General features: G+C 37.4%; 1 protein-coding gene across 1 annotated transcript in view; it reads left to right on the forward strand.

Moving 5' to 3' along the window:
- TM9SF3 (transmembrane 9 superfamily member 3) overlaps positions 1-17,055 on the forward strand; it is a 52,606-nt gene that overhangs the window by 2,487 nt on the left and 33,064 nt on the right. The window contains exons 2-3 of the mRNA XM_080640419.1: positions 6,508-6,703; positions 8,473-8,595. Coding sequence (XP_080496545.1) covers positions 6,508-6,703; positions 8,473-8,595 — 319 coding nt within the window. The remainder of the gene's footprint in view (positions 1-6,507; positions 6,704-8,472; positions 8,596-17,055) is intronic.

A 17,055-nucleotide genomic window follows, 5' to 3' on the forward strand; every position in this document is an offset into this window, starting at 1 on the left:
CCAGGACCTCCTTGTTCATAGGTTGACACGCAACCACTGAGCCATGCTGGCTGGGCTAAGCTTACCCTTTAGATTAACTTTCTGTGAAGACAGTTTCTAGTTAGAAATAATAACTAAAAGGATTTTTCTAGCAATATGTGCTAGTCATTGTTCTAAGTACTTTATGTATATTAACTCATTGTAAACATATTAATAACTTTGTGAAGTGAAAGATATTATGCCCTTTTTATAGATGAGAAAACCAGTGCCAGAGAGTTAAGTTACTTGCTCAAGGCCACGCAGCCAGTAGGGATAGAGGATTTGAACTAAGGCAATTTGAATTAATAGTCTTCTATACTCATAGGATATGCTTCTACAGCCCTTTATGCTAAAAATAGGGCAGTAAAACACTTGGCATTAAATCGAATAGTTCTCTGTATTGATAGTATTTTTAAATAATTACAGAAGTATTTGGATAATTCTAGTTACATAATAGGTTGTTAAAGAAGTATAGGACTGACTTATGGGCATGTGACCTGAGCAGTCACGTTATATGTGCAAACACGTAAGGACTGCCTGGTTTAATGCTCTGCTGTCACCATCTTGGAATTATTAATTTTTGAGCAGGGAGTCCTGCGTTTTTATTTTGTTGACTTTTAGAGTATACCTACATCTAGAATTTATAAAGATGTGTTCCCTTCAGTTTTTAAAAGTTGAATCACATGAATTACAGGACATTGTTTGGAATAAAAATTAAAGATAGGCTCTTAATACGTGATTGAAGGGTCAAAAAAAGGACTCTTCAGAATGAGTGAAAGATATGTAGGATGTGGTTTATGCTTTTTTGGCTTTCTGAAACTCAGGGCACTTGGAAGTATCTAGAGTTAGATTACCATGTCTCCTAAGATTCCAGAGGATGCCATTAAAAAGTTTTCAAACTGGCAGTCATAGAATTTTAGAACTGGAAAGACTTGAGGCCATTGTATCCAACACACTATTTTTCCTGAAGGCTTAAAGAGACCCAGTGACTGGCCCAAGGCCACAGAAAGAATCTGAGCTTCCTGATCTCTCTGGTCCTTGCTTTGTCTACCTGTCTTGTCCATACAATATCCATATTAATACTAGGCAAAGATGTCAGCACCAAAAAAAACAATAATCAAGGGCACAGGAATTTTAAAGCATATTATGATTTGTACTGTAGCCTTGAATTTTTATGGGTTCTGTTTCCTTAAGACCATAAAGTCAATTTTTAAAATTTTTGTCAGCTACATATTGAGGCTCTGTGCTTGGCACAAGAAATGGTATTTAATTAGTCCTTGTTGAGTGACCTGAGTAATTAGGGAGTTACTAGGGACAAGAATATGCAATGTTGGAAGCACGAAACCCTGTTGCTCAAAGCACAGTGAACAAACTCAGACCATTATTCACTTAAGACTCCTGTTGTGCGTTAGGGGCCTTACCTAGGCTTAACGCTCATTTCTTTGTGGCTCACTGTACTTCTGTCGGCAATGTTGGGATCTGTGTCTAGGATAGCTTATTTGCTTCTGCTGTAAACACTAGACCGTTCAGTGTTTTCAGAAATTATTTTGTTTGCTTTACTTTCGCAAATGGCAGCCTTTTGTTTTTGTCACTGTTGGGGGCATAGGAATGCCTAAAACTTATGTGAATATTTATAAAGAGAAGAAACTGTGTACTACAAGTGAATTTGTTAGTGCTCTAATATCTATCTAATTTTAGGAAATGCCATAATTCATTGTCCTATTTTCAGCTGTACTCTATGATAGACTAAAAGTTTATTTAGGTACAAAGCTATTAGAGAGGAGGGGAGGAGAGAGAGAGAGAGGTTATCTCAAGAGACTGTCTAAAAATACCCCTTCTGATTTATTTGTATTTGAATTCTGATGTATCTGTCTTACATAAATAATGAAAAGGTATTGAATTTATGATTTGTGAAACACTTTCAGAACTGGATTTTGCTTCTTCAGATGTCTATTTTAAAGCAAACACTCATCCCGTATAAAATGATGACGTATTCTGAGTCCTCAGTTCTTTGCCTGTCTATATAAATTCTGATTTCTTTATTCAGATTTTACATAAGTACATCAGTAGCATTATTTCCTAAAGTGTTCTTTCTGAGAAAAATTAATTCATGATCTCTATCAAGTAGGGAAACTTCCTTTCCCAACACATAAACAGTATTTAAATAAGAGAGGCCCAGCCTTGGTGACTTCTTGAGATTAGAGCACAATCTCAAGGTAGCTTCTTAGGAAGGTATTTTTTTATTTTTTTCTTTAGGGCAAATTAAAGGCTCATATGGAAAAGTTGTTTACTATTCATTACTGTCTTTACTTGCTTTGTACAACTTTGCTTTTTTTCCTATTTTCTTCATTTAGTTTTGCTCTTTAGTTAATGAGACTGACTAGGGACTAGTAAAAGTGTAGTCCTAATGTTGTAAACTTGGGTACTAGTTATATGATCTTGGACAAATTACTTAATATCTATGTTCTTTGGTTTGTTTTCATCTGTAAAATGGGGAAAATAAGAGGACCTATCTTAAAGTTTTGAGAGGATTAAATGTTTATGTAAAAAACTTAGAGCTATGCCTAGCACATGGTATGTGCTTATTAAGTGTTAGCTAATGATACTATTAGAAAAGATGGTGAGATATTGCAAGTTAGGGATTGGTCTGTTAAGGCCTTACCCGAGGATGTGAGTGAGGATTTGAGAAAGGATTTGAGCAGTTCTGAAGGATAAGTAGAAATGGGGTAGGTGGAGAGGAGGACATTATAGATTTGGTGGAATGACATAAGGAAAAGGTGGAGCAGGAAAGGAAGGGAAGACAGTATCAGAGATCATTGTGGCTGGAGTGGACAGCTCAGAGTTGAATGTGTAACAGTGAAACTCTTCTGAGAGCTGGAAAATGAATAGAATGGTGAGGTGAAGAATGCAGGTAGTCTGAATTGGCCTCTCATGACTACTTCTGAGGGAGGCCTCATAGAAGGATTACAGCCATAACTAGGGATCCCCTGATCCACTGCTGTGCTTCCTTGACTTTTTCTCCCAGTCTCCTGGTTACACTTCACAGGTGGAGGAAGAGCCTTCCTTACCTGTGGCTTTCTTCCCATGGAATTGGGAAACTCAAGGACTTTCTCAGCAGTTTTAGCAAAAGGAAGATTTTATTTTTCTCCTTCAAAAGTTCTGTGAAGTCTTCCTTTTGGTATTTTCTAGTTTCAAGATATTTTAAAACACATTTTCTCTCTTGAAAAATAACTCTTGTTTTTACCTTGTCTTGGGAGTGCTTATTCTTAGGGACGATCAAGAACTGCAATGAAAAGTAAATATTTTAAGTTCATATCTGATCATGTTCTGCAAATTTGCAATGTAAAAGAAATATTTTTGCTTTAATATTGACCCTAACCATTGTATGGTTATGTGTGAGTACATGTGTGTTTATAAAAGTATTATATATGACTGAATATATTACATATACATATACTATCTATATATATAAAAGCCTAAGCAACTGTCCGACTGGTAGGTATGACATGCAATGACCACCAGGGGGCAGACGCTCTGACCGGTAGCTGTGATGCACACTGACAACCAGGGGGCAGACACTCAATGCAGGAGCTGCCTCTGCGGTGACTTGGCAGCTGCGGTTCTTGGGTGACGCACCTGGAACCACGAAGAGGGAGCCCGATTCTGGGATGTGTCACCCAAGAACTGCCCTCTCGCAATCCAGGACCCCTCGGGATGTTGGAGAGCCGGTTTCAGCCCAATCCCTGCAGGCCAAGCCGAGGGACCTCACCAGTGCACGCATCTGTGCACTAGGCCTCTAGTATTTATATATTTTAAATTACTATTTTCAGTCCTCTTCCCAGAAGGAATTTTAGACTACAAAATGGTATATGTTTTCTTACAGTTTGCATCATTTCATCACAACTCTGTTCTCTTAACAGGTTTCATAAATGTTTAAAATGAGTGATTTCAGAATATGTAGTTTAACACACATTAAATTACTTGAGTTCTGTGTTTCAGTTTGTATAAAATAAACGCCCTATTTTAGCAATAATTACTGTTCAAATTTTTGTCTTTTTAAAGGAATATGAATGTTAGGATTTATAGGAAAAGTGTTTTTGTGCTTATTTTTATGAGTTACATTTAAACATTTTTGCAGACTTTCAGCAGGATTAATGGCAAGGTCCTCATTAATAGGTCCTCTCGTTCAACATCCTAAATGGATGTATTTTGTTACCTCCCCTTCCTTATTTTTCTAAAAGGGTACTTATTGCAGTTAGTGCACATACTTCAGACTTCTTTTACTGAGTTGCTAAGGAACTTTTACATTTCAGCATCTTTTTCCAGTGTTCTTTTCATCATATTTTTAAGTACTTTTTGTATACGTTATGTTGTGGAGAGAGCCTCCTGCCTACTGAACAGTTTTCCATTCTAATACCAACTCAGTCAGTTGATAGTGCTTGGTTTAGAGCAGTGGTTGGCAAACTCATTAGTCAACAGAGTGGCAAACCACGGCTCGCGAGCCGCATGTGGCTCGCGAGCCGCGGTTTGCCGACCACTGGTTTAGAGCATTGGTTTGAGAATTCTTTTACTGTATCCATATTGTTTAGCAGAAAGGATTACCTTGATTGAGTAGTCCTGTGTGACCATAAGCATTGGATGGAACTGAATGGCGATGTATGGGTTCATTCCTTCATACATGAAGATTATCAGCTGTTTTTCTGAATTCACTTGAAATAGTTTATGATTTTCTATACCAGAGGTTGCCAACCTTTCGGACCTCACAGACTACCAGTGGTCTGCACACCACCGGTTGGCGACCGCTGTTCTATACTGTTGTTTATCCTGACCCTTCTCTGTCAAAGCAGAATTAATCGTGCTATGATAGCCCATTATTATCTTAATTGTAACACATATCTTCATTGTTAATCATTTACTTGTCTGGCTTTTCTATGGATTGTAAACTTCGTAAAGGAAAGGACATTATTTTATTTATCTGTATATCCTTAACACTAATACTGTGCTTAGTACATGTCTTATTTAGCCAAAAAGTGAGATAGTTCATTATTTCCTTGTTGACCTGGATGATGTGTTATATGAACAATGAGACATTTATTATGTTTGAAGATAGGTGATTAGGCCTCAGTTCTAGGATGGTGGTGCAGTGAATCAAAAGGAAAGGCAGATGCTTTAGGTAAGAATAGGCAAGTCAGTGTTTTTTGGAATGCAGAGGAACTTGGTGTTTGAACTCCATGTCTGAGAGAATGGTGGTACCATTAGAAAAACAAAGTTGGACAGGGGGTGGATTTGGATGGGATAAGTTTGGTTTAGAAGATGTTGGATTTTGATTGAAAATGTTTATTAGTTTTAGGTGGAGGATTGGAGCTAAGGATTTGGTAGTTGGGCTAGTGGGAGACCTTCCTGTGTTATATGCTTCTTCACAGCATCCTACTTGATTGTGATTGCTTATTCAATGTCCATCTTTCCCTTTAGGCTCTAAGCTCCAGTAGGGCTGGGAACATGTCTTGTTCAATGCTGTATCCTCACAAACACAGTTACTGTTTGGCACATGGTAGGCACTCAGTAAATAATTATTCAGTGATTTAACTTCCGTACTATTAGTTGACTTAAATTGTATACTATGTTGACTTTATATTGCTAATTAGGGTTCCTAGTTTTTAAATTACTTGGATAATTGCTTTTTATAGAATCATAGGACATTTAGACTTGAGATCTTAGAAATCTTTGGCAAATCCCCCAGTTGGACCCTGGAAAGGTGAAGTCATCTACCCAAAGTTATTTGGACCACTCCAGTGTGGTATTCACTGATGGGTACAACTATAATTATTTATTTAAAGAAATATAAATATGATACATGTCTTTCATACTAATAAAGGGGAAGGTAGAAAGATGGTTTGAATAGATGGCGATTTCATAGGTTTTCTCTTGTTTAATCATTTCTCTCCTCTCTAGTGCTTTGACCAATGGCATGGAAAAGATTAGAAAGGAGATGAAATTTTATTTGTGCTTGCTGGCAACAGATTTTTGGAGTTTCTATATATATAAAATTAAGGGACTGTTTGTTATGTGTATGTGTGTGTGTGTGTGTGTGTGTGTGTGTGTGTGTGTGTGTGTATATATGTATATATATATATATATATGACAAAATATAAAAAAACAGTGTGTGACACACACACTGTTTTTTTTTTTTTTTTGGTTTTGTTAGTCCTCACTCAAGGATATTTTTCCATTGATCTTAGAGAGAGTGGAGGGGAGGGGAAGAGATGGAGAGAGAGAAACAACTATGTGAGAGAAACATATCAATTGGTTGCCTTCTGCATGTACCCCGACTGGGCCGGTGATCGAGCCTACAACCGAGATATGTGCCCTTGACTGGAATCAAACCTGGGACCCTACAGTCTGAGGGCCAGTGCTCTATCCACTGAGCCAAACCGGCTAGGGATAAATGTATTTTTTAAATTATTATTTTTTTGCTTTTTTAAATTTCAGTATCAAGATAAAGAGGAAGTTGTTTTATGGATGAATACTGTTGGGCCCTACCATAATCGACAAGAGACATATAAATACTTTTCACTTCCATTTTGTGTGGGGTCAAAAAGAAGTATCAGTCATTACCATGAAACTCTGGGAGAAGCACTTCAAGGCGTTGAATTGGAATTTAGTGGTCTGGATATTAAATTCAAAGGTAAGTAAACCTTAATAGTCCTTCTAATATAAGTTATATTATAGACCAGGGTTTCTGAGCTTTGGAACTATTGACATTACAGCTGGATAATTCTTTATGTGGGGAGGCTGACCTGTACATTGTAGAAGTATCTCTTGCTTCTTTACCCACTAGATGCGAGTAGCACTATTCAGTTGTGACAACCAGAAAGTCTTCAGACATTGCTAATAGCTCTTAGTTGAGTACCACTGCTCTAGACTCTAAGAAATGTTTTAACCTATAAGTTAAGTGTATTGCATTTAGGAAAACTAACAAAGATTTATTTATTTACTAGTAAATTTATTGTTGGAAATAGATGTCCCCTTTCCCCCCCATAGGTCCCCCTCCATAACAAAGATTTATTTTGAATGTTATAAAGTAAAATAAATAATTGTTAATAAAATTATATTTTCCTAGCATATTTCTCAAAAGTGTTTTCTAGTAAACCCTCTAGTGACTAATTAGACATATGTGGTTGGGGAAAACCTTCATAGATTCATAATGGAGTAATTTCTGAGGTGCGGGGATGTAATGGGGTGTATGGATACTTAAATATTTTGTGTAAATCCTTAATTTCAAACTTGTACCATTGGCTTAGAATGTATTTAAAAGTGCTGTATTAATTTATACTCTCAATACTTACAGGATAGTGTGATTTTAAATTTGAAGTAAAAAAAGTGTTAAAATTGGAAAAGATCCTCCTTATTTATTTTTCAAGTATCTATTTTATCAGGTCTTTTGAGTGTGTTTATACTTTTTATTTTCCTATGTGAAGTTTATCAGAGAGGTATTTTCTGATAGACATTTTTAATCTGGTAAGCAGAAGCCTGAAAAGTTGAATTTTTGCAGGATCTTTGATTAGGTGTCTTGATTTTTTAAGAGAGCATGGATCTTGTAATCAGGAGCTTTGAATTTTAATCCTATTTCTTTTATTGTATTGGTTTCAGTCAAGTTGTTTACTCCAATTTGACTTCATTACCTACATGTGTAAAATGAACAGTAACTGACTCCTGTTATTTTTAGCACTTTTGGGAGGAGGATGTGAAATGAGGTATTTTAAAGATAATGTTTAATTTTGATTTGTTAAATTTTATTCTTGTTTTTAGAATATTTTTTGTTGAAAATAGGTATACATATTTGCATTCTTTTCCCCCATTACATTCCTTGGCGCTTAATTATAAAATTAAGTTATAAATTTAAACCACAGTCACCTACCTAGCCTATAGCTCTATGAATTATTGTAAACTTGCCCTGAGGCTTGTGTAAGGAGAAAACAGACTAGAATGTGTGATCTTCGAGAAACTCAGTACTACGTTTATTTACATACTTGCTCCATTTGACGCACATTTCTAATTTATTAAAAAGGAATCAGAGAGAGAAAATAGGCAAAAACCCTGAATCCTACTTTGTTACGATGGACAGATTTCATCACTTTTTGAAATCCTTACCCTTATTTACTGAAGAAGAGACTCATTCAGCTGTCTTAGCCTTTCTTCTTTCTTTAGGTAGAGGGGGTCAGTTTTCATGGGCTATCAAAGTGGGATTTATTTTCCCTTCAGACTAAGCACTTTTAGATGAAAAGAACAAGAACTGGCCAGGTGTTATTCACTGAGAGTTGGTGGTTCCTTGGAGTCTTGTCAGCATTGCACCTCCAGTTGAATTTTTTCTTCTGTTTTTTTTTTTTTTTTTTTTTTTTTTCTGTAACTATTTTGCAAACCAATGTGTTAATTTGCAATTTTTATTTTATGCAGATGATGTGATGCCAGCCACTTACTGTGAAATTGACTTAGATAAAGAAAAGAGAGATGCATTTGTGTATGCTATCAAAAATCACTACTGGTACCAGATGTACATAGATGACTTACCGATATGGGGTGAGTATTGTATGTTATATTTAAAGTTTGGGAATATTTGCATAATATGATTTATGTAATGACTCTGTTAAGGTGATTATATACTAAATCAGTAAATGTGTTTTCACTATTTTCCATAGAATAATTTTTTAAAAAAATATATTTTATTGATATTTTACAGAGAGGAAGGGAGAGGGATAGAGAGTTAGAAACATCGATGAGAGAGAAACATCGATCAGCTGCCTCCTGCACACCCCCCACTGGGGATGTGCCCACAACCAAGGTACATGCCCTTGACCGGAATCGAACCTGGGACCTTTCAGTCCGCAGGCTGACGCTCTATCCACTGAGCCAAACCGGTTTCGGCCATAGAATAATTTTAATAGCAATTTTTTGGTCCCCTGTTACTTGACAGGTTTTTGATATTGCCAAACCTTAAGTGAAACTCCCTCAATATATAAATTTTATGCAGTATAACTTTTCGTATTCAAGGGATTAAAAGTTGCTTTGAACAATCCAAAATATTTCCCCTCCCCCCATTTTTCTCATATGTTATTTTGACTTGCACTGTCAAATGCAACCAAAGGAACTAAATAGGACTTTGAAATTTTATTCTGGTTTTGTCTCATGTGGAACTGTGGTAGTATGGGTTTTAGATATGATAGGTTCCCGAATGATTTGTTTTGCTAGTTCCTATGTTATTTTACAAAACTATATATGTTTAAAATTTTTTTTGTTTAAGCTTTTTTATGTTTAACTTTTTTCTTTTTTTTTTTTTTTTTTTTTTTTTTCAAATTTTTATTAAGGTATTATATGTGTACATATCTTACCATTGCCCCCCACCCCCACCCCACTCCCATACATGCCCTCACCCCCCAATGTTTTGCATCCGTTGGTTACTCTTATATACATGCATATAAGTCCTTCAGTTGATCTCTTATTTCCCCCACCTCTCCCTAACCTTACCACTGTAATTTGACAGTCTGTTTGATGCTTTACTGCCTCTGTAACTATCTTTTTGTTCATCAGTTTATAATGTTTTTCATTATCCCCAAATGAGTGGGATCATGTGGTATTTTTCTTTCATTGACTGGCTTATTTCACTTAGCATAATGTTCTCTAATTCCATCCAAGTGCCTACAAATGGTAGTAATTCCTTCTTTTTTACGGCAGCATAGTATTCCATTGTGTAGATGTACCATAGTTTTCTGATCCAGTCATCTGCTGATGGGCACCTAGGCTGTTTCCAAATCTTAGCTATTGTAAATTGTGCTGCTATGAACATAGGGGTGCATATATCCTTTCTGATTGGTGTTTCTGGTTTCTTAGGATATATTCCTAGGAGTGGGATTACTGGGTCAAATTCGAGTTCCATTTTCAGTTTTTTGAGGAAACTCCATACTGTTCTCCACAGTGGCTGCACCAGTCTGCATTCCCACCAGCAGTGCACGAGGGTTCCTTTTTCTCCGCATCCTCGCCAACACTTGTCGTTTGTTGATTTGTTGATGATAGCCATTCTGACAGGTGTGAGATGGTATCGCATTGTTGTTTTGATTTGCATCTCTCGGATAATTAGTGACTTTGAGCATGTTTTCATGTGTCTCTTGGCCTTCCTTCTGTCTTCTTTCGAAAAGCTTCTATTTAGGTCCGTTGCCCATTTTTTTATTGGATCATTTATCTTCCTTTTATTAAGTTGTATAAGCTGCCTGTAGATGTTGGAAATTAAACCTTTATCAGTGATACCATTTGCAAATATGTTCTCCCATACAGTGGGGTTTCTTGTTGTTTTGTTGATGGTTTCTTTTGCTGTGCAAAAGCTTTTTATTTTGATGTAGTCCCATTTGTTTATTTTCTGTTTGGCTTCCATTGCCCTAGGGGCAGTATCACTGAAAAAGTTCTTTTGGCATATGTCTGAGATTTTGCTGCCTGTGGATTCCTCTAGTATTTTTATGGTTTCCCGTCTTATATTTAAGTCCTGTACCCATTTTGAGTTTATTTTTGTGTATGGTGTAAGTTGGTGATCTAGTTTCATTTTTTTGCATGTATCTGTCCAATTTTCCCAACACCATTTATTAAAGAGACTGTCTTGACTCCATTGTATGTTCATGCCTCCTTTGTCAAATATTAAATGCGCATATTGGTTTGGGTCGATATCTGGATTCTCTATTCTGTTCCATTGATCTATATGTCTGTTCTTGTGCCAGTACCAGGCTGTTTTGATGACAGTGGCTTTGTAATACAGCTTGAAATCTGGTATTGAGATCCCTCCTACTTTATTCTTCTTTCTCAGGATTGCTGTGGCTATTCGGGGTCTTTTTTTATTCCAGATGAATTTTTGGAGAGTTCTTTCTAGGTCTGTGAAATACGCCGTTGGTATTTTAATGGGGAGTGCATTGAATCTATAGATTGCTTTGGGTAGTATGGACATTTTAATGATGTTGATTCTACCAATCCATGAACATGGTATGTTCTTCCATCTGTTTACATCTTCCTCTATCTCTTTTTTCAGTGTCCTGTAGTTTTCCGCATATAGGTCTTTTACCTCCTTGGTTAGGTTTATTCCTAAGTATCTTAATTTTTTTGGTGCGATGGAAAATGGGATTGCTTTTTTAGTCTCTCTTTCTGTAAGTTCATTGTTGGTGTATAGAAATGCCATAGATTTCTTGGTGTTAATTTTGTATCCTGCTACATTGCCGAATTCATTTATTAAGTCTGTTAGTTTTTTGATGGAGTCTTTCGGGTTTTTTATGTACAATATCATGTCATCTGCAAATAAGGACAGCTTTACTTCTTCTTTTCCAATTTGGATGCCTTTTATTTCTTCTTCTTGTCTAATTGCAGTGGCTAATACTTCCAGTACTATGTCAAACAGGAGTGGTGAGAGTGGGCATCCCTGTCTTGTTCCTGTTCTTAGGGGAAATGGTTTTAGTTTTTGCCCATTGAGTATGATGTTAGCTGTGGGTTTATCATATATAGCTTTTATGATGTTGAGGTATGATCCTTCTATTCCCACCTTGTTGAGAGTTTTTATCAAGAAAGGGTGTTGGATTTTGTCAAATGCTTTTTCTGCATCAATTGATATGACTATGTGATTTTTATCTCTCAGTTTGTTTATGTGATGTATCACATTTATTGATTTGCGGATATTGAACCATCCTTGCATTCCTGGGATAAACCCTACTTGGTCATGGTGTATGATCTTTCTGATGTACTGCTGGATCCTATTTGCTAGAATTTTGTTGAGGATTTTGGCATCTACATTCATGAGGGATATTGGCCTGTAATTCTCTTTCATTGTGTTGTCTTTATCTGGTTTTGGTATTAGGGTGATGCTGGCTTCATAGAAGGAGCTTGGAAGTGTTCCTTCCTCTTGAATTTTTTGGAATAGTCTGAGGAGGATAGGTTTTAGTTCTTCCTTGAATGTTTGGTAGAACTCTCCAGTGAAGCCGTCTGGCCCCGGGCTTTTGTTTGCCGGAAGCTCTTTGATGACTGCTTCAATTTCTTCCATAGTTACTGGCATGTTGAGCTGTTTAGATTCTTCCTGATTGAGTTTTGGAAGGTTATATTTTTCTAGGAATATGTCCATTTCCTCCAGGTTGTCCAGTTTGTTGGAATAGAGTTGTTCGTAGTATTTTTTAACAATCCTTTGTATTTCGGCGGGATCTGTTGTTATTTCACCTCTTTCATTTCTGATCTTGTTTATTTGGGTCCTCTCCCTTTGCTTCTTGGTGAGCCTGGCTAGAGGTTCATCAATCTTGTTTATCCTTTCAAAGAACCAGCTCTTGGTTTTGTTGATCTTTTGTATTGTTTCTTTGGTCTCTATGTCGTTTATCTGTGCTCTGATCTTTATTATTTCCTTCCTTCTGCTTACACTGGGCTTTTCTTGTTGCTCTTTTTCTAACTCTTTGAGTTGTTGGGTTAGGTAATTTATTACCCCTGTTTCTTGTTTTTTGCAGTAGGCTTGTAGAGCTATGAACTTCCCTCTCAAGACTGCTTTCGCTGTGTCCCATAGATTTTGGATTGTAGTGTTTTCATTGTCATTTGTTGTCATGATGTTTTTTATTTCTTCTTTGATCTCTCTGGTAACCCAGTCATGGTTTAATAGCATGCTGTTTAGTCTCCATGTGTTTGATTTCTTTGGGTTGTTTTTATTGTAGTTGATTTCCAGTTTTATGCCACTGTGGTCTGAGAAGATGCTTGATATGATTTCTATCTTCTTGAATTTGAAGAGACTTTGCCTATGTCCCAACATATGGTCTATCTTTGAAAATGACCCATGTGCGCTTGAGAAGAATGTATATTCTGTGGCTTTGGGGTGAAATGTTCTGAAGATGTCAATTAATTCCATCTGGTCTAGTGAGTCATTTAGGATTGATGTTTCTTTGCTGATGTTTTGTTTAGAGGATTTGTCCAATGGTGATAGTGGGGTATTAAAGTCTCCTACTATGATTGTATTGCTGTCAATGTCTCCCTTGATATCTTCCAGGAGTTTTTTTATGTATTTGGGTGCTCCTGTATTGGGTGCATATATGTTTACCAGAGTTATTTCTTCTTGTTGGATTGCTCCCTTTAGTATTATGAAATGGCCTTCCTTATCTCTTGTTATGTCCTTCAGTTTGAGATCTAATTTGTCAGAAATAAGTATTGCTACCCCAGCTTTTTTTTCAGTTCCATTTGCCTGGAAAACCTTTTTCCATCCCTTCACCCTCAGTCTGTGTGCGTCTTTTTTTCTGAGGTGGGTTTCTTGTAGACAGCAGATATATGGGTCGTGTTTTCTTATCCAATCTGTTACCCTATGTCTTTTGATTGGGGCATTTAATCCATTTACATTTAAAGTTATTATTGATAGGTACTTATTTGTCGCCATTCCTATTCTTTACCCCTGTGTTACTTCTTCGCTTCCTGTTTCTTTCTTTCTTTCTTTCTTTCTTTTTTTTTTTTTTTTTTTTTACAGTAGACCCTTTAGCATTTCTTGCATTGCTGGTTTGGTGGTAATAAATTCCCTTAGTCCTTTTTTGTCTGTGAAGCTCCTGATTTCACCTTCAATTTTGATTGACAGCCTTGCTGGGTACAGTATTCTTGGATTCAGCCCCTTCCTTTGCATGACTTTGTATATTTCATTCCATTCCCTTCTGGCCTGATGAGTTTCTGTTGAGAAATCAGTTGCTAGTCTGATGGGGGTTCCTTTGTATGTAACTTTCTGTCTCTCTCTTGCTGCTTTTAAGATTCTTACTTTGTCGTTGGTGTTTGCCAATTTAATTATAATGTGCCTTGGCGTCGGTCTTTTGGGGTTCATTTTGCTTGGGACTCTGTGAGCTTCTTGGATTTGTGTGGGTTTTTTCTTCCCTATATCTGGGAAATTTTCTGTCATTATTTCTTCAAAGAGATTTTCTATTCCTTGCTCAGCTTCCTTTCCTTCTGGAACCCCTATTATGCGGATGTTGTTTTGTTTCGTGTTGTCCCAAAGTTCCCTTAGACTCTCCTCCTGCCTTTTAATTTTTTTTTCTAGAAGTTGCTTTTCTTGGGTATTTTTTTCCATCTTGTCTTCTAGCTCACTGATGCGGTCCTCTGCTTCTTCTAGTCTACTCTTGATGCTTTCTATTGAGTTCTTTACAGCAGCGATGTCATTTTTCATTTCTTCTTGGTTCTTCTTCATTTCCTCTTGGTTCTTGCTCATATTGTCGAATTTGTCTTCCATTCTTTTCAGCCACCTTATGACCATTTCTCTGAATTCTTTTTCTGGAAGGTTGCTTGCCTCCATTTCGTTTACTTCCTTTTCTGGTGATGCCTGCTTTTCTTTCATATGCGGGCTGCTTCTTTGTCTCCCCATGGTCTCTCTTCTCTGGGTGTCTGGTTATGTAGTTCTCTCTCTCCTGGGTTGATTTAAAGGCACAGAATACAGCACTACCAGGTACAACTCACAAGGCACTGAACAGGAATGTATTCACGATATTAATAACCTCCAATAAAGGTGACCACCAGAGAAAGGCAAATTAGGTGATAGAAGAGAAAGAAGAAGAGGAAAAAAGAAAGAAAGAAAAAAAAAAAGAAAAAGGGAGTGTGAAAATGAAATTGGGAAAAGGGAAAGTAAAGAGAAAAAAAAAAAAGTAAGAGAGACAAGAAATTGACTAAGAGAGAAAGGGGAACAGACTATATATATTGGGGATAAAACTCCAATAGAACAATCACTAATCCCAGCAAATGCCAGCAACAAGTGCCTGGGGATTAGTACAAACTACAACACCAATTAATATGGAGTGAGGCAAGGGAAAGCTGAAGCACAAAACAAACAAATAAATAAAAGAAGAATAAGCAAAACAATCTCACAAAAAAAGCATAAAAATTGGATATAATCTACATTCAAGCAAACAACAACAAAAGGACAGAGATAAGGACAAGTTTATGGATAACTCAGACAGCGAAGGGAAAGGTGTATGTGGACTTGGAGCAGGGGATTGGAGATTAGATATGTAAGTAGGGTGAAATTTTAACAAGGGGTAAACAGAAAGAATAGGGAAAATCTAAAGCAGTAAAAGGGTAAGACAAACAGGACACTGAAAAGGGGGAGGTTAGGAAGAGAGTGATGGCCTAAAGGTAGAGTTGAGATAGAGTAAAACGATGCTAAAGGAAAGATAAAAAATAGAATGTAGAACCCTAATCCCAAAATAAAATGAAGAGAAAATAAAATGACACTTTAAAAAAAAAAAAAAGATAAAATAGCAGTAGTAATAATACGGATTGAAAATAAAAATGTAATCATTAAAAAGGTAAAATCAAGTGATGAAAAAAGAAAAAAAAGTTTCTTGATTAAAAGATGCAAAAAATGAAAATTTAAAAAAAATAAAAATAATAAAAAAAATAAAAGGTAAAAATAAAATGTGGAGTAGTGAAGGTCATTCACTTCCTCTGTTTTTCTGTTTGGCACGCCTGTTTCTCAGTCCAGGCAGTATTGCAGTTCCCTGCGATCCACTGCTTTTCGGTGTTGTAAGCCAGTCCTGATTTTAAGCAGGCGGTGTGTCTTAATTTCTCGTATTCCTTTATTTTTGATTACACAAGAGTCAATTTGTGATTCAGCCCCTGGGTGGCAGTGTTTCTGGATTGACTTCCGGGTCTATCTATGGCCTCTCTAGGCAGTGTTAGAGCCTTCTTTCCCTGTGGCACTCGCCACGGGCCTGTGGGAGTGGGCTGCCTCAGAGCTGGCTCTCTGATGGTCACTCCCCGCTCCGATCCCCAGGTTCCAGAAAAATAACCTTCCCCTGCAGTCTCCCAGGGTGTCCCCAACTGGGTGATACTATGTATTGGGCTTAGTAATCAGATGCAAGGATTTGAAGAGGAAAAAGCCCAAGTGTGCGAATTCCGGGACTGCGAGTAAGCCCAGGCACCCAGGGAGCGCACGGGCTGCGCGTAAGTCTGGACTGCCTGAAATTCTTAGGGTGTCCCTGCACTTCAGATCAAAATGGGTTGCTTTTTAGAGTGCCCTTCTCTTAGCAGCTCTGAGGACCCCTTTCCACAGTCACAGATCACGCCAGCCCCTACAGCCACGGATTTTTCTAGGCACAGACTTCCCTGGTCCTCCAGCTCCCGCAAAACGCGCGTTCCTCTCTCCCGCCGGGACCATAGACCTCACCTTATCCCAGGCGAAATCTGACCTTTCCGTAGTGGAGTGTAGAGCTTCTCTGAACCCGTGTGCTTGCGCCAGTTGGGGAGCGTTGTTCTGGGGCTCGCAGCTGTTCCTGGGGTGCCGCCTTTGTGGATTTTCAGGCTTCAGATAAGCTCCACTTTCCGGATCAAGATGGCGCAGACTCCGCGTCCAAGCCCGCAGCTCCTTAACTTTTTTCTTTAGTTTGTTTATCCCTATTAATGGAGAAGAGCTATGGCATAATCCAAACATTGTTTCTGTTAGACTTGTTCAGTTATTTAAACTGCAAAGCACAGCCAGCTATCATAGCTAGCATATTTGGTCACATTTTTTTTAGTGGTTTTTCTGTTAGCCTTTTCTGGGTGGTGGTGGTAGAATTGGGACACCTGTTCTCATGTAAAATTAATACTCTGATTCTTAAAATTGTTAGCAGACTACTATATTCATGAGCAGCAAACGGAAAGACTGCACATGTACTGTATATGATCAGAGTTTAGTGTGGTACTAAGATGAAATTTATACAAAAGTTAATCTTAGGATATAATTGTATGCATCATCGTTACTGTGTTGCATGTTAATTAGGTATAAATAGTAAGAATTTCATATAAATGACTGTAATTAGTATTACATTAAAACAGACATTTCTGAGATCAGTTCTGAGGGTATCAGGAAGACATACTGAAATTTTGCTAATGATTTCTGAGCCTATAGTTTAGAACAGTGGTCAGCAAACTGCGGCTCGTGAGCCACATGCGGCTCGCGAGCTGCGGTTTGCTGCTCTGTTGACTAATGAGTTTGCCGACCACTGACCTAGACTCTCGATTCCAGTAATTACAGGCTGT

The sequence above is a fragment of the Plecotus auritus genome, assembly GCF_963455305.1.
Source record: "Plecotus auritus genome assembly, chromosome: 9".
Classification (NCBI taxonomy): domain Eukaryota; kingdom Metazoa; phylum Chordata; class Mammalia; order Chiroptera; family Vespertilionidae; genus Plecotus; species Plecotus auritus.